This window comes from Cherax quadricarinatus, chromosome 76 (genome assembly GCF_038502225.1).
Source record: "Cherax quadricarinatus isolate ZL_2023a chromosome 76, ASM3850222v1, whole genome shotgun sequence".
NCBI classification, from domain to species: domain Eukaryota; kingdom Metazoa; phylum Arthropoda; class Malacostraca; order Decapoda; family Parastacidae; genus Cherax; species Cherax quadricarinatus.
This window is the reverse complement of record NC_091367.1, coordinates 13,277,079-13,302,554: the sequence shown is the minus strand read 5'-3', so window position 1 is coordinate 13,302,554 and position 25,476 is coordinate 13,277,079. Positions and strand designations below refer to the sequence as shown.

The following is a 25,476-nucleotide window of genomic DNA, read 5'->3' as shown; positions in this document are numbered from 1 at the left end:
TATCATAATATAAATATTATAATATCATATCAGAACTACATATATAGACATTTTAAAAAAGTACATATAGTACATAACTATATCATATATATATACATATATATATACACTATAGTCATACAAATACACTATAGCATATCTGATGCATTTATATAATGATACCGTATGCACATTATGGATAGATGACAAGTCGTATCGGCGACTATAGGATAATTATGCACTATAGCATGTATAAGTGAATATATGTATACTTGTATGCACATATATAGTATCGTATACTGTATGATATATATAGTACGATACTGCATGTCACTATATATATACGTAGGCATATTTATACGATAACTGTATGCACTATATATAGTGTGATACTGTATGCACTATATATAGTACGATATTGTATGCACTATATATAGTATGTGATACTGTATAATTATAGTATATAATGAGCGTTGCATATATATAGACGTGATACTGTAGCACTATATATAGTACGATACTTGTATGCACTTATATAAATGATATATAAGCACGTGACACTGTGCACTATATATAGTACGTATACTGTATGCACTATATATAGTACGTATACTGTATGCACTATATATAGTACGTATACTGTATGCACTATATATAGTACGTATACTGTATGCACTATATATAGTAGCATGATACTGTATGCATATATAGATGATACTGTAGCACTATATATAGACGTATACTGTATGCACTATATATATACGTGATACGTATGCACTATAATAGCACGATACTGTATGCATTACAATAGACGTATACTGTATGCACTATATATAGATCGTATACTGTATGCACTATATATAGATCGATACTGTATGCACTATATATAGTCGATACTGATGCACTATGTATATACGATACTGTATGCACTATATATAGTACGTAGCTGATGCACTATATATAGTACATGATACTGTATGCACTATATATAGATGGATAGTGATGCACTATATATATACGTAGTGTCATATATGTGCGATACTGTATGCACTATATATAGTACATAGTATGCACTATATAGTGCACGATACTGTATGCATTATATAGCATGATACTGATGCACTATATATAGTCATTATAGCAGTATGCGCACTATATATGTATGATATGTATGCACTATATATAGACGATACTGTATGCACTATATATAGTCACGATACTGTATGCATCATATATAGATCGTATCGTATGCACATATATGAGTGTATACTGTATGCACTATATATGAGTTGTATACTGTATGCACTATATAGTAGCGTATACTGTATGCACTTATATAGACGATACTGCATGCACTATATAAGCACGACTACTGTATGCACTATATATAGCACGTATACTGCACTATATATAGATGTGATACTGTATGCACTATATATAGTACGTATACTGTATGCACTATATAGTGCTGATCCCGTAGCACTATATATATGCAGATAACTGTATGCACTATATAGTACGAATGTATGCACTATATATAGTACGATACTGATGCATCTATATATATGTATCAGCACTATATATAGTACGTTATACGTATGCACTATATATAGACGTGATACTGATGCACTATATATAGTACATGATACTGTATGCACATATATAGATCGTATACTGCATGCACTATATATACGCACTGATGCATATTATACTGTATGAATTATATATAGAAGTGATACTGTATTGACTAGTATATAGTATCGATACATTATGCACTATATATAGCAGATACCGTATGCACTATATATAGCACGATACTGTCATGCACTATATATGCAGCGTAGATACTGTATGCACTATATAGTGATACTGTATACCATATATAAGATCTGATGCATATATAGTACTGATACTGTATGCACTATATAGTACGTATACTGTATGCACTATATATAGTACGTATACTGATGCACTATATAGTAATGATATGTATGCACTATATATAATAACTGATGCACATATATAGTATAATTATGCACATATATAGTACGATACTGTATGCACTATATATAGACGATACTGTATGCACTATTCAGTCGACATATATATGTATATACTGTGATTTGCACTACTATATGCACTATGCGATACCTGTATGCACTATATATAGCACGATAACTGTGCATGCACTATATATAGTACGATACTGTATGCACTATATATAGCAGATACTGTATGCATTCATAATAGCACGATACTGTATGCACTATATATATACGATACTGTATGCACTATATAGACGATACTGTATGCACATATATATGCACGTATTGCTATGCACTAATATATAGTACGTATACTGTATGACTATATGATGTACGATATGCATGATATGCACTATATATAGCACGATACTGTATGCACTATATATAGTGATATTGTATGCACTTTATATAGTGCACGAACTGTATGCACTATATATAGCACGATACTGTATGCACTATATATAGTAATGTGATACCGTATGCACTATATATAGCACGTATACTGTATGCATTATATAGTACGATACGTATGCATATAGCACGTATACTGTGCACTATATATATATGATATTGCGCACTATATATAGTACGATACTGTATGCACTATATATAGATCGATACGTATGCACTATATAGTACGTATACTGTATGCACTATATATAGTACGTATACTGTATGCACTATATATAGTACGTATACTGTATGCACTATATATAGTACGTATACTGTATGCACTATATATAGTACGTATACTGTATGCACTATATATAGTACGTATACTGTATGCACTATAGTACGTATAATGTATGCACTATAGTACGTATACTGTATGCACTATAGTACGTATACTGTATGCACTATATATAGTACGTATACTGTATGCACTATATATGCATGATATGTACATGCACTATATATAGACGATACTTATGCATATATTATATATGACATTGAAATATAGTAATGCTGCACTATATATAGCACGTATACTGTATGCACTATATATAGCACGATCATGTATGCACTATATATAGTAATGTATACTGTATGCACTATATTAGCATGTATACTGTATGCACTATATATAGCACGATACGTACTGCACTATATATGAGAAGATGATACTGCATGCACTATATGCGCAGTATGCACGTGATATCTGTATGCACTATATATAGACTGATACTGTATGCACTATATATAGACGATACTGTATGCACCATATAGGCACGTATAATGTATGCACTATATATAGCACGTATACTGATGCAATCATATATATAGCATATGCGTGCACTATATATAGTACGTATGCACTCATATATAGCACGATAACTGTATGCACTATATAGTACGATACTGTATGCACTATATATAGCACGATACTGTATGCACTATATATAGACGATACTGTATGCACTATATATAGTATGTGATACTGATGCACTATATATAGCATACTGTATGCACTATATATATATCGATACTGTGCATATATATAGCACGATACTGCTATGTAATTATATGATATGAATTCGATGACTGTATGACTATATAGTACGTATACTGTATGCACTATATATAGTACGTATACTGTATGCACTATATATAGTACGTATACTGTATGCACTATATATAGTACGTATACTGTATGCACTATATATAGTACGTATACTGTATGCACTATATATAGTACGTATACTGTATGCACTATATATAGTACGTATACTGTATGCACTCTATATAGTACGATACTGTATGCACTCTATATAGTCACTGACACTGATGCACCTTATAGTACATGATACTGTATGCACCTATATATATAGATCTTATAGCAAACGTATACTGTATGCACTCTATATAGTACGTATACTGTATGCACTCTATATAGTACGTATACTGTATGCACTCTATATAGTACGTATACTGTATGCACTCTATATAGTACGTATACTGTATGCACTCTATATAGTACGTATACTGTATGCACTCTATATAGTACGTATACTATATACACTCTATATAGTACGTATACTATATACACTCTATATAGTACGTATACTATATACACTATATAGTACGTATACTATATACACTATATAGTACGTATACTATATACACTCTATATAGTACGTATACTATATACACTCTATATAGTACGTATACTATATACACTCTATATAGTACGTATACTATATACACTCTATATAGTACGTATACTATATACACTCTATATAGTACGTATACTATATACACTCTATATAGCGATGACTATATATACATCTATAAACGTGATACTATATACACTCTATATAGCACGATACTATATACACTCTATATAGTATGATACTATATACACTCTATATAGCACGATACTATATACACTCTATAGTACAGTATACTATATACACTCATATAGCATTAATCTATATACACTCTATATAGTACATATACTATATACACTCTATATAGTACATATACTATATACACTCTATATAGCAGATACTATATACACTCTATAGTAAATGATACTATAGCACTCTATATAGTCACTGATACTATATAACTCTATATAGCATGATACTATATACACTCTATATAGTACGTATACTATATACACTCTATATAGTCACGTGATACTATATACACCTATATAAGTACGATACTATATATCACATCATATAGTCACGTATACTATAACACTCTATATAGACTGATACTATATATACTGTATATATACTATATATAGTACATATACTATATATGCTATATATAGTACATATACTATATATGCTATATATAGTACATATACTATATATGCTATATATAGTACATATACTATATATGCTATATATAGTACATATACTATATATGCTATATATAGTACATATACTATATATGCTATATATAGTACATAAGCTATATATAGTACATATACTATATATACTATATATAGTACATATACTATATATATACTATATATAGTACATATACTATATATGCTATATATAGTACATATACTATATATACTATATACAGTACATATACTATATATACTATATACAGTACATATACTATATATACTATATACAGTACATATACTATATATACTATATACAGTACATATACTATATATACTATATACAGTACATATACTATATATACTATATACAGTACATATACTATATACAGTACATATACTATATACAGTACATATACTATATACAGTACATATACTATATACAGTACATATACTATATACAGTACATATACTATATACAGTACATATACTATATACAGTACATATACTATATACAGTACATATACTATATACAGTACATATACTATATACAGTACATATACTATATACAGTACATATACTATATACAGTACATATACTATATACAGTACATATACTATATACAGTACATATACTATATACAGTACATATACTATATACAGTACATATACTATATACAGTACATATACTATATACAGTACATATACTATATACAGTACATATACTATATACAGTACATATACTATATACAGTACATATACTATATACAGTACATATACTATATACAGTACATATACTATATACAGTACATATACTATATACAGTACATATACTATATACAGTACATATACTATATACAGTACATATACTATATACAGTACATATACTATATACAGTACATATACTATATACAGTACATATACTATATACAGTACATATACTATATACAGTACATATACTATATACAGTACATATACTGTATACAGTACGTACAGTACATATACTATATATAGCACATGCGGTACATATACTATATATAGCACATGCGGTACATATACTATATATAGCACATGCGGTACATATACTATATATAGCACATGCGGTACATATACTATATATAGCACATGCGGTACATATACTATATATAGCACATGCGGTACATATACTATATATAGCACATGCGGTACATATACTATATATAGCACATGCGGTACATATACTATATATAGCACATGCGGTACATATACTATAAATAGCACATGCGGTACATATATATAGCACATGCGGTACATATATATAGCACATGCGGTACATGTATATAGCACATGCGGTACATGTATATAGCACATGCGGTACATGTATATAGCACATGCGGTACATGTATATAGCACATGCGGTACATGTATATAGCACATGCGGTGCATATATATAGCACATGCGGTACATATAGTACATGCGGTACATATAGTACATGCGGTACATATATATAGTACATGCGGTACATATATATAGTACATGCGGTACATATATATAGTACATGCGGTACACATATATAGTACATGCGGTACACATATATAGTACATGCGGTACACATATATAGTACATGCGGTTCATATATATAGTACATGCAGTACATATATATAGTACATGCGGTACATATATATAGTACATGCGGTACATATATATAAGTACATGCGGTACACATACTATATATAGTACATGCGGTACACATACTATATATAGTACATGCGGTACACATACTATATATAGTACATGCGGTACACATACTATATATAGTACATGCGGTACATATACTATATATAGTACATGCGGTACATATACTATATATAGTACATGCAGTACATACACTATATATAGTACATGCAGTACATACACTATATATAGTACATGCAGTACATACACTATATATAGTACATGCAGTACATACACTATATATAGTACATGCAGTACATACACTATATATAGTACATGTACTATATATCGTACATGTACTACATTATGTACTACATTGTAATATACATATGGCATGTACATGTACTACATTGCATATGGTACATATGGTACATGTACTACATTACATATGGTACATGTACTACATTGCATATGGTACATGTACTTCATTGCATTTGGTACATGTACTTCATTGCATTTGGTACATGTACTTCATTGCATATGGTACATGTACTACATTGCATATGGTACATGTACTACATTGCATATGGTACATGTACTACATTACATATGGTACATATACATTACATATGGTACATGTACTACATTACATATGGTACATATACATTACATATGGTACATGTACTACATTACATATGGTACATGTACTACATTACATATGGTTCATGTACTACATTACATATGGTACATGTACTACATTACATATGGTACATGTACTACATTACATATGGTACATGTACTACATTGCATATGGTACATGTACTACATTGCATATGGTACATGTACTACATTGCATATGGTACATGTACTACATTGCATATGGTACATGTACTACATTACATATGGTACATGTACTACATTACATATGGTACATGTACTACATTACATATGGTACATGTACTACATTACATATGGTACATGTACATTACATATGGTACATGTACTACATTACATATGGTACATGTACTACATTACATATGGTACATGTACTACATTACATATGGTACATATACATTACATATGGTACATGTACATTACATATGGTACATGTACTACATTGCATATGGTACATGTACTACATTACATATGGTACATGTACTACATTACATATGGTACATGTACTACATTACATATGGTACATGTACTACATTACATGTACTACATTGCATATGGTACATGTACTACATTACATATGGTACATGTACTACATTACATATGGTACATGTACTACATTACATATGGTACATGTACTACATTACATATGGTACATGTACTACATTACATATGGTACATGTACTACATTACATATGGTACATGTACTACATTACATATGGTACATGTACATTACATATGGTACATGTACTACATTACATATGGTACATGTACTACATTACATATGGTACATGTACTACATTACATATGGTACATGTACTACATTACATATGGTACATGTACTACATTACATATGGTACATGTACTACATTACATATGGTACATGTACTACATTACATATGGTACATGTACTACATTACATATGGTACATGTACTACATTACATATGGTACATGTACTACATTACATATGGTACATGTACTACATTACATATGGTACATGTACTACATTACATATGGTACATGTACTTCATTGCATATAGTACATGCACTGTGTTGTATATAGTACATGTACTTCATTGCATATAGTACATGCACTGTGTTGTATATAGTACATGTACTATATTACATATAGTACATGCCCTATATTACATATAGTACATGTACTATATTACATATAGTACATGCAGTATATTTCATATAGCATGTATACTATATATAGTACATGTAGTATATATAGTACATATGCTATATTTAGTACATATACTATATATACTACATACACTATATATACTACATATACTATATATACTACATATGCATACTATATATACTACATATACATACTATATATACTACATATACATACTATATATACTACATATACATACTACATATACTACATATACATACTACATATACTACATATACATACTACATATACTACATATACATACTATATATACTACATATACATACTACATATACATATACATACTACATATACTACATATACATACTACATATACTACATATACATACTACATATACATACTACATATATATATACATACATATACTATATATACTAGATATACATACTACATATACTATACTATATATACTACATATACTATATATACTATATATATAGTTCATACACCACATATATAGTATATATACTATATACATTCTACGTGTGCCACATGTATAGTACATGTGCCTCATATATAGTACACATACTTTATAGTACATATGTATAGTACTTATACTGTAGACAGTCATTTAACACAGTTATGTTCCTGAAAACGCTGTGTTTGGTAAAACCGTGTTGAGTGAACTGAAGAACTTTCGTTAAAAACAAGATCACGTTCCTGGGAGCCCCCAAAAAGCCAAAACTTTTTTATAGTCGAACAGATCTTACAAAAATAAAACTCGTTGTGTAATTGTAGGTCATTGTCTATGCATTTTGTTTTTACCTCTTGAGACTACAAATGCAACCTAAATAATATTTCTTACCTTAAATTGTGGGTGCTGGTGTTTGTGGACGACTGTGGAGAGTGGCCCCACTGGGCTGAGGTGGATGGTAGAGGTTCTGGTACTTGGTTGTACTCTAGTGTGCATAAATTCTGTAATGGATTTTTGTTCTATTTTTCCCAGCAGTACAATATAGAACTGATAGTAAGGCATCAGTTGCTCTAGACACTGTTTCAGGGTCCTCTTCAGTGAAAAATCTAAGCCAGTCAATAAGTCAGGTCAGTAAGTCAAGTCAATAAGTCAGTCTGTAAGCCAGTCAGTCATCACACAAACTCATAATTACCTCACATTCTTATGCGCTGACCCACAACAAGGCAGCAGCTTGAGCTGGGGAAATTTTTTTTCTGTGCCCACAAACGGAACCATGTAAAGTTAATTTTATGAAGTGTTGCATAGAATTGTGCTGCAATTTTTCAGTAGTGCTGCAATTTTTAAATCGTGATATAACCAAATCTTGCCGAATAAACTAGTGTTAAATGACTGCTATACTACATATGGTACACAGTATAAATGTTACATATAGCACATGTACTATATATAGCACATGTACTATATATAGCATGTACTATATATAGCATGTACTATATATAGCACATGTACTATATATAGCACATGTACTGTATATAGCACATGTACTGTATATAGCACATGTACTGTATATAGCACATGCACTGTATATAGCACATGCACTATATATAGCACATGCACTATATATAGCACATGCACTATATATAGCACATGCACCATATATAGCACATGCACCATATATAGCACATGCACCATATATAGCACATGCACCATATATAGCACATGCACCATATATAGCACATGCACCATATATAGCACATGCACCATATATAGCACATGCACCATATATAGCACATGCACCATATATAGCACATGCACCATATATAGCACATAGTGGAACCTTGACTTAGGGTTTAATCCATTCCGTGACCTAGCTCGTAACTCAATTTGCTCATATATCTAATAAATTTTCCTCGTTTAAATTAATTGAAATACCATTAACCGGTCCCAGTGGCAGGACAAAATATTTCAATATAACTATGGCTTATTTATCTATCACAGTTCATCTAATGTGACATAGTAAACAATATAATTAACAGAAACAGGGGTTGTCTTCTGCCCTGTGTATTTGTTCCTGCTTTGTTTCCCCCCCCTCCTCGGTGTTCTTGCTCTTACCCTCTGTGGGCACCTAGCTCCCTTGCAGTGCTTTTCTTTCTTAGTATTTGACTGGCCCCTCCTACTCTTACTACCTCCCCAATACTACTACCTTCCCTCCACTACTACTACCACCACCACCTGCCTATATATACCCATCCTGCTCTCCTTTTTGTTAGTGTGACTTTGTAAATGGTCCAAGTCGGACCGAAGCGTCGTCGTAAGTTCCCCTCTTCTACGTGCGGGTTATTTGTGTATACAATTAGCTTTGTTTGATTGCTGAACTTAATACAGTTTACTTTAATTCCATGGAAATCATCCTCTATTTTCTTCTCAGCACTGTCCCTGACACTTATTTTCTTGGGACCCACGGTTAGAAAAAAGAAATTTGGCCAAATGACCATAAAAAATGCAAGCAAGCACGAGAGAAATGCTCCCACAGCAATGTAAACCATGTGGACTCCTTACTGGATGGGTCCTAAGAAACTAAGTGTAAAGGACAGTGCTGAGAAGAAAAAAGAAAGGACAATTTATATGGAATTAAAGCATGAAACCATAGATAAACAAGCAAGGTGTGCAGGTTTTGGGTTGAGGGGGAAGCAGGGGGAGCTGGCTCACAACTCAGAGCAAAAAATCAACCAAGCAACAGCTCGTATCTCAAAAAACGCGTATGTTGGGACCCTCTTAAGTCAAGGTCCCACTGTACATATACTACATATAATATATAGAGTACCTATACTGTATACGTATTGTTGTATTGTCACCTTCATACCATTTATAGCATATACTATATATACATATACATACATAGTACTATATACATGTTTATAGATGTTGATACAGTAGTGTATTGTATATTGCAATAAACATAATAGAGGAAATCAGCTCTAATATGCATACATTATTTAGGTATGCATGCTGGTCAGAGAGCTCATTATAAATCCAATTCATTGGTAAACGAGTACGTAATCAAGCGAGTAGAAGTGGTACTATCTTATGATTTATTTTATCAGTTGCAGAAGCCGTTATTAAAAATGTTTTGCCTCTTCATTCATTTTGTGATTGTCTTAGACTTTACTACATTCAATTAAAATTCATTTATATTATATTTTCTTTGTTACATAATTTGCATAAAATCTTCATTAAAAAAAAAAAAGAAATATACATGTAAGAGATCATTAAGATCTGAACCCCAACTGCTGCATAAGAAGGGTTTTTAAATTTTTACCAACAAAAATTATTATTATAATCAAAAAGAAGCGCTAAGCCACAAGGACTATACAGCTTACCAACAAAAAAAAAAAAAAAATGCAAGCCAGCAGTAAAGCAAATTTGTTTTATATTGAAACAATTTACTGAAAATAAAAGGTGAAGCAAAACAAAATCATAAACAATATCTAGATATATTATTTTAAAACAATACTATGTACAGGCATGTGACAAGTGATGTACTGTATATAAGCCAGACATCCTAGTTCAGGAATGAAAAAAAAAAAAAAAAAAAAAAAAAAAAAAAAAAAAAAAAAAAAAAAAAAAAAAAAAAAAAAAAAAAAAAAAAAAAAAAAAAGGAAAAGATTTGGACATGCGTTTACAATGTCCCAATCTACTTCAAAAGAGCTTTCGTAAACCTCCCTAAATAGTTGGGACTCAACCAGCTTTCTCAGGATCAGTGCCTCGGTGGCCAAAGGTCAAGATTAATGGACTAAGTTATAATGAACAACTGTCAATTAATAAACAGCATGGTGGATGGGGAAACAAATCATGGCCTGCAGACTGACAGTCTGACACTACCGATCCATCTACCCAGTTCTCTAACAGGAAGGATTCTTAAGCAATACTGTTTAAGTAATACAACCCTTTGGAATAATAAGTATTACTTTTAAATCCTTCCTGTTACTGTATTATTCCAAAGGAACATAACAGGAAGGATTTAGAAGTAATGCTTACTGTATTATGCCAAAGGAATATAATACAGTATTAATTATTAATCCTTCCTGTTATAGGCCTGAGTAGCAGGATCAGTAGAGCATCAGTCTGCAGGCCATGGTTCGCTCCCCTCATCCACCATTCTGTTTATTCGTCAGGATTAATTTTTAAACAGTGAAAGGGAAACATTAAACCACATGCAGAAGATTTAAGCCTTACATTTTACAACTAACCCATTAACTGGAGGTTAAACTTGCACATGTCAGAGCACACTGGACCATGACTAAGTCATCAACAATGTGTTAATGCTCCCCTTTCAGACCAAAACAAATTTTATCTCCAATGGGCAAATTGTGAGGTGTTACAGCTGTGATATTCTGGCTTAAGTCTTAATCCTTCATACACTACTACATAATTGTGAATTTAAGCATCTGTGTAAATTCAACATTGTAAAAATTCTTTCATATGCCTTTTTTTTTTATTTTTGGGAAGTATTATGGTCGCAATGGAAGATGCTCAAAATAATCATTTAAACACTTAAAATTCTTTAATTTTATTATGCTTATTATTTTTTTTTAAGCACAGAGGTCACCAGTGAGGCATAATTACAGTGGACAAGAGGTGTCCAAGGTGAGGGTGGAAGGATGAGAGGGAGAAGAGATTGAGGCACTGGCTCTGAGAAAACCGGGTCTTAATTCAACTTCACCACTACGCTATCCACAGTGAAGGATCTCCGGAAATGCAACAACAACAATGAAAAATTCCCAGGTGGAGCTAAAAAAAAAAAAATTACATGGGTAAGAATGACAAACAATGCTTAAGTTAAAAATATTCTTCAATTCAGAGGCTTTCTTGAGAGTCTGAAAAATATATACTTTTTAAAACTTACGACGTAACGTATAGTAATTTTGATCCAAACAGCCTTACAAGAAAGTCTTTGAATAATTCACAGTACTGTAAAACAAAATTAAAATGATGAAATATACAAAAAAAAAAAAAAATTAAATAAATTACATACTGTAATTGAATTAGGAATTAAAAAGTATAAATAAATCTGTATGCAAACCAAATACTGGTAACTATCAGTACAGGTATAAATTACATTAACTGTTTGGTCTAGCTTCTGCTCTCTCCCTACATAAATTTACCAACAGCAGCACAATATCAATGCTCAAAAGTTATTTATAGAAAATAAAATGTACAAGAAATTGCCTCGGTCAATAAAAAACACGTCTTTAATGCCTCGGTAAATGAAGAAAAAATTTCAATATGTACTTTTGGTTTCATACCACCTAGGAACATGGGGATGAACGTTAAGACAAATTTAAGCAAAGGCAATTGGGGACAAATTAAATCCAGTCATAAGAAGCTTTGGAAGCTACCCAGTGGCTTGAAACTCAGGGGGGGGGGGATTAATACAAAGCATCGTAAAAGAACAACTCACACAAACTATCTCTGCCACGCGTAAGCAGCATTACATTTCTCTGGCTTACATGTCAAATAATTAACATAAAAAGACTAACAAAATGGTGTATGGACAAGGAATGACAATTTCAATTGGTTTTCTTACAGATAAGCATAAAAATTTTGGGAAATTTTTATTGTGCTGTCGTCACCCCGAGGGGCACCACACATCAGATAGCAGGGAAATGTGAAAAATGACAGCCTGCAATACCAATCTGGAAAATGCAAAGCCTCCTTCTCATGCAACTTTTCTTCTAGGCACAAATATTTCATGCAAGCTAAAACATTACAACAAATATGAAAAATAATAAACACTGCATTCTTGAATATGGAGGAAACAAAATCTTTAAGCATCCAAACAATGTACACTATGTACACTTTGGCTTCAGTGGGCAAGCCTTAACATGGCGCGAGTCAAACCTGCAGATGGCAGAGATGAGCCACCTCGGTCAGGACCAGAGGCAGGTCACCATGCCAGCAGGTACTCACCCGGAGGCTGTGGAGGCCGGGATGTGGCCTCACCAGACTCTGCCAAGTCGTGACCATTGAGCTGTGATGTGGGGGTAATTGCATGAGATGAGCCCGTTGGAGTCTCAGGAGAAGTGATCGGTCTGGAGCCCACAAAGGAGCTCTCAACCCAGACCAAACGTCTTGGGGAGGGAGCCCTTCCTTCTGGCCTTGGAGACCCTCTGGGAGATGCTCTCGGAGATGGGGTGGACTCATTGCAGTAATGTACAATTGCTGACGTTACCTCCTTTATGGAAGAATGGACATCTGCAACATCAGGTACTTGCAGTTTGATGCTGCCATTTGTGCTCCCTTTGTCATTCTGGTCTTCACTGTCAGGTTTTAATGGGGCTGCGACATTCGCTTCTGCTGAAGAATTCTCTTTATCCTGCGTGTTGGCTGCAGACTTGACAAATCTCTGACTATATGCTGTGATGCCAAGTGCTAATCTGTCTGCAGCAGTCAAATATGAACCAGTGTTAGTTAGTGAAGACTGGGAACCAGCCAGCGATGCTAGGGAAGTCTGCGAACGCCACCCAAGATATGGTTGGCGGGTGTACGTTGCAGTGGATTTGGTGGATGTCACAGAGCCAGTGGGTGTGGTGGTGCCAGAGTTGAGGCGAGATGTTGACCACCTAGAAATGGGATATTGGAACAGAGATCCACTACGATCACTGGGAGAAGGAGAAATAGAACAGTTAGAAGCGGGGGATGTGACACCCCCAAGTCCCGTCATGCCTCTGGAGGTCACACGGGTGGGTATGACTACTTTGGTGGGAGTGTTGGGAGTGTGTGCACGGGATGACCCTAATGATGTCATAGATGCAGTTTTAGAAGAGTATGCTGACCAGCCTCCACCAGTGGCTGATGCAGTGCTAGAACCATAGTCACGACGGCGGAGAAGGAAGCCTTGCTGTTGAGGCTGGGCATTCTTCATCCACTCAGGAACATCCAGTCGCTGGAGAGAGCGCCGTACCCGCAACTCTGCCTCTGATAGCTGCCGCTCCGACCCCTTCATCAGTTCGTTTTCAGGAGGCTGGAAAATAGCAAGAAATTAGTAACTGCTTGTAGCATTACCAGTGAGTAACATCACAGGTTCACTTACTAATGTATGATGAGATTTACAGTCAATCTAATTAATATCTTTAACTGGGTTACCAATATCAAAATCATCCTAGAATCAGTAAGATCAGAGTTGTTTAAGCATTATCATTACACTAATATCTAACATGAGAATTCCCTAGTCAATACAATATCAAGCTTCTCTACGGGACTCTGTCAGCGGAGGCTGTATAGATGCTTTCTGATAGAAATCCTGGGCAGTATTTGGAAGCTGTCTGAACTTGGCAATGCTCATGATTCATCAGACCAACACAATGAAACCTCAGTCAATAGGCAGTTGTGGTGCTGGCTTTTCAGGGTGCAAACCTCTGGTCTTCCAAATACAGCCAAGGAGGCAGAGATTCTCAATGTAGGAACCACACATCACATACACAGAAAGCCATTTCAGTAACACTGAACAAATCTCAAACTGTTACAATATAAAGTTAGGAAAACTGCAATGCCAATACAAATTGTTACTAACAGAAAAACAGCAACTAAGAAAAAAATCACAAAAATAAACCAAATGTGAAAAAAAGAGCAAAAGAAAAATAATCTTCACACCCTGTCATGTATATCAACTTCATCTAAAAGTTAGTTTGAGAAGATTCGTCAGGAAACAGGACAAGTGCTTCCTGACATGGATCTTACTCGTAAGATGACCCACAGTTGGAGTTTTTGGTCATCTGACTGAGGCCTTTAACTGGCTTACCAGTTCACCTCTTGAAAAATTAAGGTTATAATTATAACTATTAGCTTTATCTAAAAGGTGTCCCCTCCTCCCAAAGGCAAACAGACCATCAAAACATAATAACTTTTACAGGCAATTTAGCAGGTCTAGAAATGTACAAAAAAGAATTCCTCTAAGTATAATATTTTCTCCAATTATAAATTAATGTATCGATGAGCTAAATTTCATCTTCACCCTAGAATTAAATAAAAGCATCCCTCCCCCCAAAAAATAATAACAGTATTTTTAATTAAGTTATCCCTTCACTTCTCAGTTTCAAAAACACTGACTAGGGAAATAGCAAATAAAAGTTAACTCAAATATAAAAGTTGACTCAAAAGATATGTTCTCTTCATCTTGTCATTCCCTCACAAATAAAATCAAGAGAGTTGCAGTTAAGTTGGGGAGGGGGGCAGGGAGGATGGAAAGTTGAAGAGGCTGAGGTGGTTACAGCTGGGAGGGCCAGAGGTACCACATCCATGCCACTTACTGTATCCTCTAACTTATCTACTACCTCACAACCTGCCTCCAACAGCAGCTGGCACTGTAAAGATAGGAGTTTCACAGTCACCAACCACACAAGACTGCAGAGGCTGGAGAGAGGGGCTTCCACCTCCCAGCCATGGAAAGAGAGGAGAGTTTAATATTTTAAAGATTATCAGTTATATCATCAAAGTAACCACTGATTAATCTTCAAAGACAAATCAAAATTGAATTATTTTATATTCTTTGACAAAAGTTAATCAGTGATGGTATTTATGTACTATGCTACTGATCAATTTAGATAAAATTCTCTTTAAAAAAAATCAGTACCGACTTGTACAACTTAAGAGTGGCAAAAATTATTAGTCAAAGTTGATTTTACAGATTTGACAAAAAGTGTACACAAATTGATCAGTGGCCATATATAAATATAAACAAGAGTATTATGAACACAAAAGACATGCTTGCACAGATTCTATTGATCTAATTGAAGGTAAATAGTTTTATTCTATCACTATTGATGACAGCAAAATTATCGATTGCAAATATATAAAAAAGGAAAAAAAAAAAAGCCCAGGAAGTTCCAGATCATTCATGTTATTTTATAAGAGGGCTGTAACAATTACAATATTAAACTAGAAGGTTTGCCAAAGCTACGGTTACTATGTAAAAAAAAAAATAGCTAAGTTACATCGTGCGAGGGACTTCGAAAATTTACACATTACAATACTTGACAAGCATAGGATAGGAAAAACTTAAGAACATTAAGCTCTCTTATAAAGCTCCTCTGCATAGTGTGACTTTTGTGTAAATGCAAGCAAAAAAAAAAATACATATCCAAAATTAAAAAGCACATGGAAAGGCCTTCATATGTTTAATTTTGGATGATTTCTCTCTCTCAATTACATTTAAAAAAATCTCACCAAATAAAGGAGTTCCACAAGAGGGCTCATGAAATTAACCTTTCGTACTCTGCTATTTGTGATCATTATAAATTTAAGTTACATTTAGTTACTACTAATTTGTACTCACAAAACTTAAGTACCGTCTTCCATTGCTATAATAATATTCATGGGGGAAGAAGCGACATTTCATATATCTTTGATGTACAGCCTCTCCTCACTTAACAACAGAGTTCCGTTCTTAAGACCACATTGGTAAACAAATTCGTCGCTAAGTGAGGAGCATACTATAATGGTAGTGGGTTTGTGTCAACCATCTTTGATATTGTTTTCATGTCACCTTTACACCATATATTACACTTTTGGTATATTTCTAAATGTTTATACAGTAGTGTACCGTACGTATATTGTAACAGAATAAGAGGAAATCAGCTCTAATATACATTATTTAGGTATGCATACTGGTCAGAGAGCCTGTCGCAAGTCCAAGTCGTCGGTAAACAAGTACGTCACTACGCGAGGAGAGGCTGTATTTCTGAAGAGTTTCCAGAATTTTCCTACTCTTTCAACACAGTCCTGGGTCAGACTTGTCTGATGCTTGCCTAGTCAACCAGGTTGTTGTTGCTGGTAGCCCATTGGATCACAGTCTGGATGATCTGGTACTACTCTCTCATATCCAATAGAAGTAAGTCGCAGCATCGTGTATGAGGCTGGTAGCCACCGAGGACATGGCAAACCTCGAAGATGATACAAAGATTATCTTCCAGTGCACCACTGACAATACAACGCTCGACAAGGAGAAATTCCAGTTACTCCACTGTGGAAAATTGATTGAGAATAGAATGGAGTAGAAATACAAGAAATAATCTCTAAACAGAGCAGAATATTAACACGAGGGACAAACCTGATAATGCCAGAAGACCTCACATTTAACATTTTGCTGTAGGTCCCGTAATGTTACGGCTTGCAAGCCAGTGTTGGTCCCGTAATAGTACGCCAAAATTGTAGCAGCTTCAAATCTTGCAGGAGATAGCTGGTAGGCCTACATATTAGAGAATGGGTTTGAGTGGTCAGTGTGCGCAGTATAAAAAAAAAAAAATCTGCACGCAATGCACGAGAAAAAAAAAAGTGTTTTTGGCTCAAAACAGTGGCTTTGAGGTGTATTTTCGTTTGGTATCTGATTGTATTCTCGTTTTCTTGGTCTCATTTGATAAAATGGAAGACATATTACAGAAACTGATATGATATTGAATGGTTTATTGAATAAAAGTACCTTGAAATTGAGCTCAAAGCAGCGGAAATGTTCGATTTTTGCGGATGTTTACTCTTAAACAAATTACGTTATGCGTCCAATACACATCAACTGGTGGGTCTAATGTGTTTTCACAAATGTGCTGCTATTATTAATACCATTTTTACAATAATGTAGTCTACATAACAGTAAATCTTATAATTTTTGTGTGAATAAAAATTCAAAATGGAAAGTAAGCGTAATATAAGAGGGGGCAGGAGACAAAACATGACTGTTGAACAGAGAAAATGTTATTTCAGTGCTAGAAATGTTTGCATTGTTATTTCTGGACCCTATTTTGAAATTGGTCTTCCTTGAATTTTGTATGAAATTTATTAATTACCAATTTCTGATCCTTTTATTGGATAGTTGAAATAGGTAAATAGGCATTATGTTCTCAATCGATAGAATAGTAGTAGTTCTAACGAAATAACCGAGTTTTGTCGACTGCAACAGTGGAATTGGTCAAAAATTGGGCTCAAAGTAAGCAAAATCACCGATGCATAAATATTGGCAAGATAGCCAACTTTGCGAAAGCGTAATTCCATGAGTTTTCCATCAAATTTTGTACTTTTGGTTTCATTACCATCGGAAAAAGATTCTCTATCATTCCATAAGAATTTTTTCTTTTAAATTCTTCAACACTGAGAACAAGTTTGCAAGTGAAAGTGTTAACTATCACAATGTTATGATGATAATTTAGTATTTATTTCTACAAGTACATGTACATGTACAAGGTATACAGGTCTAGCTGACATCAGTGACATACTACTAAACAGAAAGCTCCTTATTATACATAGCATTTCGGGCAAATCAGGTCAGTTTTGTCCCAAAATGCAACCCACACCAGTTGGCTAATACAGTGGACCCCCGGTTAACGATATTTTTTCACTCCAGAAGTATGTTCAGGTGCCAGTACTGACCGAATTTGTTCCCATAAGGAATATTGTGAAGTAGATTAGTCCATTTCAGACCCCCAAACATACACGTACAAACGCACTTACATAAATACACTTACATAATTGGTCGCATTCGGAGGTAATCGTTATGCGGGGGTCCACTGTACCTAGATACCTACGTCTACCACTTGAACAGGAAACATGTCCTATTTTTCACCCGTACCGGTCACATTCCCTTTATGCTGGAATATTGCTGCACACTAACAGCTCCTTTTAAGGCAGATAGAATTTCAAATTTGAAGAAAATACAGAGAAGAGAACTTGAACTGCATGTACAACTTGAGTCAAGCACTTAAATTCCCTGTAACTGTATTCCTTTGAACATAAGACAGATGGATCATAATTTATACTTGGAAAATCCTGGAGAGATTGGTGCCAAATCTTCACACCGAAATCACTCCTTACAAAAGCAACTGCAACATCTTGCCACTCCTTCCACTAGCTCTACTAGGCAAGTCCCTCCACACAACTCTGCATTTAACAGGTAAAATCTGTATGGTAAAATGTTTTAACATGTCCGAATTATACTAGTGATCTAAGGAATTTTCTGTAGCTACGAGGGAACTTTTACACCAATACTATGTACTGTAACTGTCTTGTGTGGGACCATCAAAAGCCTTACTGAAATCTAAATGAACTTTGCCTTTTTTTAACATTGTCTATCACAAGTGCTTCAACGAAGGTCAAGAATCCTGTAAATAATTTGTTGCAGCCTGAGGACTTCTGTTTTAATGTGTCTGAAAACATGTCCCTTCTGCCTTCAATGATAAAAAAAAAAATTCTGCAGACACCTGAACATTCTGACTTTAAATACCTCGTCTTTCGTAGGCTCGGCTGTCGACATATCCACTCCTGACTAATAAATGCATTTACTTCATCCTCCCTCCAATTTGATCTCCAGTCTTTCATTGACTATATTTTTTCCTTATTCTCATCACCTTCATCCTTTCACTTTACATTTCTTATACATATCCTCTCAAACATCTCTCCTCCAAGCGTTGCAACTCCTGTTTTGAAATTCCTCAAGGTACTGTGTCAACATCAAAGAGCACACAACACACGATGTATATGGCATGCTGGCAAGGCTCTGCATGACGAGGGGGATTCCTATGCAGTAGTTTATACATGTCAATTACACCCATGTCAGTTGTATACTGTACTTCACTTTATAGAAATATCTTGAGTATCTTTGTGATGTTTCTCCTACCAGGAGCTTTTATCAATCTAGCAGAAATTGAAAAAGGAAAGTTAGGGTAACAGGTCTCCTTTCTCTAGTCTGTATTAGATTGAAAGTCACTGGTGAGCAAAACATCTCTCACATCAACATACCCAGGTGTTGTACGTTTCTTATTAACTTGCAGAATTATATACCCTTCAACTAATTGTATATTAATGTATACAAATCTAACAAGCAGATGACAGACATTTGTGCAACACTTGGCTGTCTTTATTGTGGAGAAGTTTCGCCAACCAGTGCCCGAAATGCCCCGGCATGATAGTGGCTTCCTTTGTACTTAAACCAAAATTGTAATTACACATTGTAACCTTTGCAAAGAATTAAAAATCTCTATTCTTTAATAGAGAGAAAATAATGGTGACGACTCTGGAAGACAGGAATCAGTTAGAAACTATCTGTCCCTCAGATCCAGTTTTCATCGTGGAATCTATGCCCAGAGAATATATTGGATTTTTTTTTTAATAGCATACAGCCTTAGTCAACAATGGAAGCACCTACAATACTGACCACCACTACTCCACTGTACATTTAACCTGACCATTACTTCCACCACCAGCAAATTACTTCTTGATAGCAAGTTACACTACTTCCACTTTTCTCGTATATTGACCCACAAAGCAAAGCAGACCATCAGAGGACCTCCTGAGTCACCCAGGTGCTGAGGATGCGACCCCCCAGCGCCGAAGGTGTGAGGGTGTTCCGCGGGGCAACGCCCCTGGGGCCCGGTCCATGACCAGGCCAAGTTTTTGAAAACTGAAGTACCAGCGAGAATACCAGCCCTTAGACAAAGGATGCAAACCTGACTCCCGCTACCTGTTACTCTTTGCAACAGACTGAAGACAACAAGACCAGATGACTACGTGATGCGCCTCCACCACACGGCCTGTGTGATGATTGTAACTGCTCGTACACTGTGTTGAAGACGACACACCAGGCCCTTGCCATAGGGCAGTAAACAGCATCCTAGTTGAAATGAAGACCCCAATGGCCATTTGCCATAGAGCTGCCCCCGCCCCCAAAGCAGTAAACGGCACCCTGCTGGAACCAGAGATTCAGAGTGCCACACAGCTGTTAACAGTACCCCACTAACTCCTTAGGGTGCCAATCACTTGGAACCATCTGAAAGAGACCCATGGCAGGACTAGTTGCTGATGAATATATTACCATGTCTGCCAGATGAAGTTCCTGCTGGACGAAATTTTCTCTTAAGATACCCAAGTGTTGTACAAGTCTCTTATTCATCTTAAGAGCAACAGTAACAACTCCCACATCATACCTGATTCATTATCATAAGTTACACTTCTCCAAGTCTGTCAGTTATTCTACTCCCAGAGCCTGGCCAAACGCCGAACTCGGGAGTAGAAAAACTCGAAATTCAAAGGTGTCTACGTTCTTCCTAAGTTCCTTCTGTCCGAATTATTGAGAAAACGACAGGAAAAAATCGATCAGACGAGAGGGAAAGAGAACCTAACAAACCCAGCCTATAGGCTGGGTTTAAGTTAAATGGTTAGGCTCTATGTTGATTTTTTTTTCTAGGTTCTCTGGTCTGATCGATTTTTTAAGCTAAACTAACCTACATAATTCCACTACTACTACTACCATGGAACTGCGCTTGTTGATGTGCTCATGTCTGAAAACTTCTTCATAATGGCGCATCAGCTCGTCCACAGATATGTCCTCCCACTGAAACATGGTTTCCGGGTTCATTCTGGTGTCCCAACAGTCGGAAACCTGCGCTGCGGAGAAGCAACAGCAGCACCACTTAAAATTCACTTTAAGAGAACACTAACCAAAATTCCTTCAAGTCATTCCACTGGTTTCAAAAGTATGTGGGAAAAAATGCTGACCAGCTGGAGTGAATAACTCGAGTCCGTCTGTTATTGGACGCCTACGTGAATTGTGTAATCAGTTCTGGAATTAAGAAAACAAAAAAGTGCACAAAATTTAGATTAGTTTTACGCGTAGGACCACATTACTACACAGGACTGTACATCACTGTTCAACTGCCTTCCAGTATACATAAGGGGGATTACTAATAGACCCCTGGCTGTCTTCAAGCTGGCATTGGACAAGCACCTAAAGTCGGTACCTGACCAGCCGGGTTGTGGCTCGTACGATGGATTGCGTGCAGCCAGCAGTAACAGCCTGGTTGATCAGGCTCTGATCCACCATGAGGCCTGCTCACAGACCGGGCCGCGGGGGCGTTGACCCCCAGAACTCTCTCCAGGTAAACTTAACGGGCGTCTATGTTACAAGAATACACGGGCGTGAACGCCACCCCCACACGGGCGTGAACGCCACCCCCACACGGGCGTGTATGCCGTGTAGGAGACAATTGGGGCCCTGTTTTCAATACCAATACTTGGAAATAACTTTTTTCAGAGTTCACAAACTAGTCACGAGTGAGAAATAGACTTCTCAAACATCAGGTCGTATCGTTAAGAACTTTCACGGTGTATATCATAAATATCCTTCCAGAGATGTACAGAGACGTTGAGAGAGAAGTGTGCGCGCGCGACTGTAGGAACTATCACTGACACACCATGTCTGGCGTCTATCTGCTACAGTTGTCACCACCACAATCAACCACCACCATCTACTAACCATCACTAACCACCACCATCAACTCCATCTACTAACCATCACTAACCACCACCATCAACTTACCATCACCACTAATTACTAACAACCACCACTAAACCACTAATTACTAACAACCACCACTAAACCACCAACAACTAACCACCACCACTAATCACTAACAACCGCCACTAATCATTTAAGCAGCTGGATTCACTAAGAGCCTGGCGTCAATGGGAACCGCCACACTGGCTGCGTCACACACCCCCACAGAACTGGCAAGACTCGAACCCGCGGCAGGAAAGTCCTAAAATACAACGTCACCGTAGCAAATATATTTAATTACACAAAACCATTAATTACCTAAACGAAAACGGCCTTCTTAATGGCCCCAGAGAGTAATCACCATTAAATATTATGGACCAATTAGGGCATTAAAAAAACTAGAAAAAAATCTTAAATATTCTGTACAATTTAAACTGTAGTTGTCAAAGGCACTTGTTGATAAACACTTGGATTATGGTCCTTGCGAGTTTAGCGCTTAGTTTTGACTAGTAATTTTACATTTCAAAGTTTATTACAAGTTTTATTTCTAAGGTGCAAAGAAATATTATACCGATAAGTTAAAGATTTACTGCAGTTCATGAAGGAAATATACCTTTGATATACCTCTGGTGAGTTTCTAGTCTCTCCTACTCCCGAAGCCCGGTCATGGGCCAGGCTCGTCTGGAGGAAGGTGTTTGTAGGGGTAGTGGTGGTGGCAACAGTGCCAGCATGTAAAGTCTTGGCAACACTGTCAGTATCATATCTCTTTATCGTCCCGACCTCAAATTCTCTGCACCCCTCCCCTCTAAGCTCCCCCTCCCTGCTGACACAATGCCTGACTACTGAGGGGGGGGGGCGACAGAAGGCCTAGTTTGGAACCGAGGCAGGAGGCCTAGTCTGGGACCGAAACAGGGGAGAGGCCTCGTCTTGGACCGAGGCAGGCAGGGAGGGGGGGGGGCCAGGAGGCCTAGTCTGGGACCGGGGGCAGCAACCTCACACACATTCAACACTTGCAACACACGGGTATCAGAGTGTTGCACAAGAGTTGCAACACTTGCCGGGTTGAAATATAAATCATCTTCAGCGGGTGACAGTGGACCGTTAGAACAATTTATATTTAGAAATTTTGAAAAGCCACTAATGTGAGGCGTGTTAGATACATACGTGGGAAGTACTGGGTGAGGAGAACCTGCCTAACATGGACCAGTAGAGCCTGCCTAGCATGGGCCAACAGAGCCCAGCACGGACCAGTAGAACCCAGTACGGACCAGTAGAACCCAACACGGACCAGTAGAACCCAACACGGACCAGTAGAACCCAACACGAACCAGTAGAACCCAACACGGACCAGCTAGGTGGTTTATGGCATGTGCCAGCACCAGTTACCCTATAAACTGATTCTCTTCAGTTCTCTCAACTTAGTGAATATTAATACTCTGGGACAAAATAAGAGAAAATAGTGTAGTGTCAGGAGCTGTAGGCATTTTAAACTGCCAGGGGTGTTGTATATTTATAAGAACATAAACACTGCAGAATGCCTATGGGCCCAAGCTAGGCAGGCCAAGTCACCTACTGGCCCAGGCCAAGTCACCTACTGGCCCAGGCTAGGCAGGCCAAGTCACCTACTGGCCCAGGCTAGGCAGGCCAAGTCACCTACTGGCCCAGGCTAGGCAGGCCAAGTCACCTACTGGCCCAGGCTAGGCAGGCCAAGTCACCTACTGGCCCAGGCTAGGCAGGCCAAGTCACCTACTGGCCCAGGCTACCGGCCGAAGCCAGTCAGGTCCAAATCACATCGACTTAAGGATGGAGCCCCAACACATTAGACCCACTAATATCATAAGTGATATTTTTCCATGGGAGGTCTAAGAGAAGCTGGACTAAT

General features: G+C 36.1%; 1 protein-coding gene and 1 long non-coding RNA gene across 8 annotated transcripts in view; one reads left to right on the top strand and one right to left on the bottom strand.

Annotated features, from left to right (window-relative positions):
- Positions 1-25,476, bottom strand: part of LOC128703690 (serine-rich adhesin for platelets-like) — a 616,714-nt gene that overhangs the window by 64,419 nt on the left and 526,819 nt on the right. For 5 of the 7 annotated variants that reach the window (XM_070101310.1, XM_070101305.1, XM_070101303.1 and 2 more), the window contains 2 exons: positions 16,588-16,641; positions 14,249-15,302 (listed from right to left, as the gene is read on the bottom strand). In XM_070101310.1, the coding sequence (XP_069957411.1) occupies positions 14,249-15,302; positions 16,588-16,641 (1,108 nt within the window). The remainder of the gene's footprint in view (positions 1-14,248; positions 15,303-16,587; positions 16,642-25,476) is intronic. The other 2 variants (XM_070101306.1, XM_070101307.1) reach the window with 2 other exon arrangements.
- Positions 12,884-16,335, top strand: LOC138854973 (uncharacterized). The gene is made up of 2 exons (XR_011394146.1): positions 12,884-13,092; positions 13,868-16,335. It is a non-coding gene; the product is annotated as an uncharacterized lncRNA (long non-coding RNA).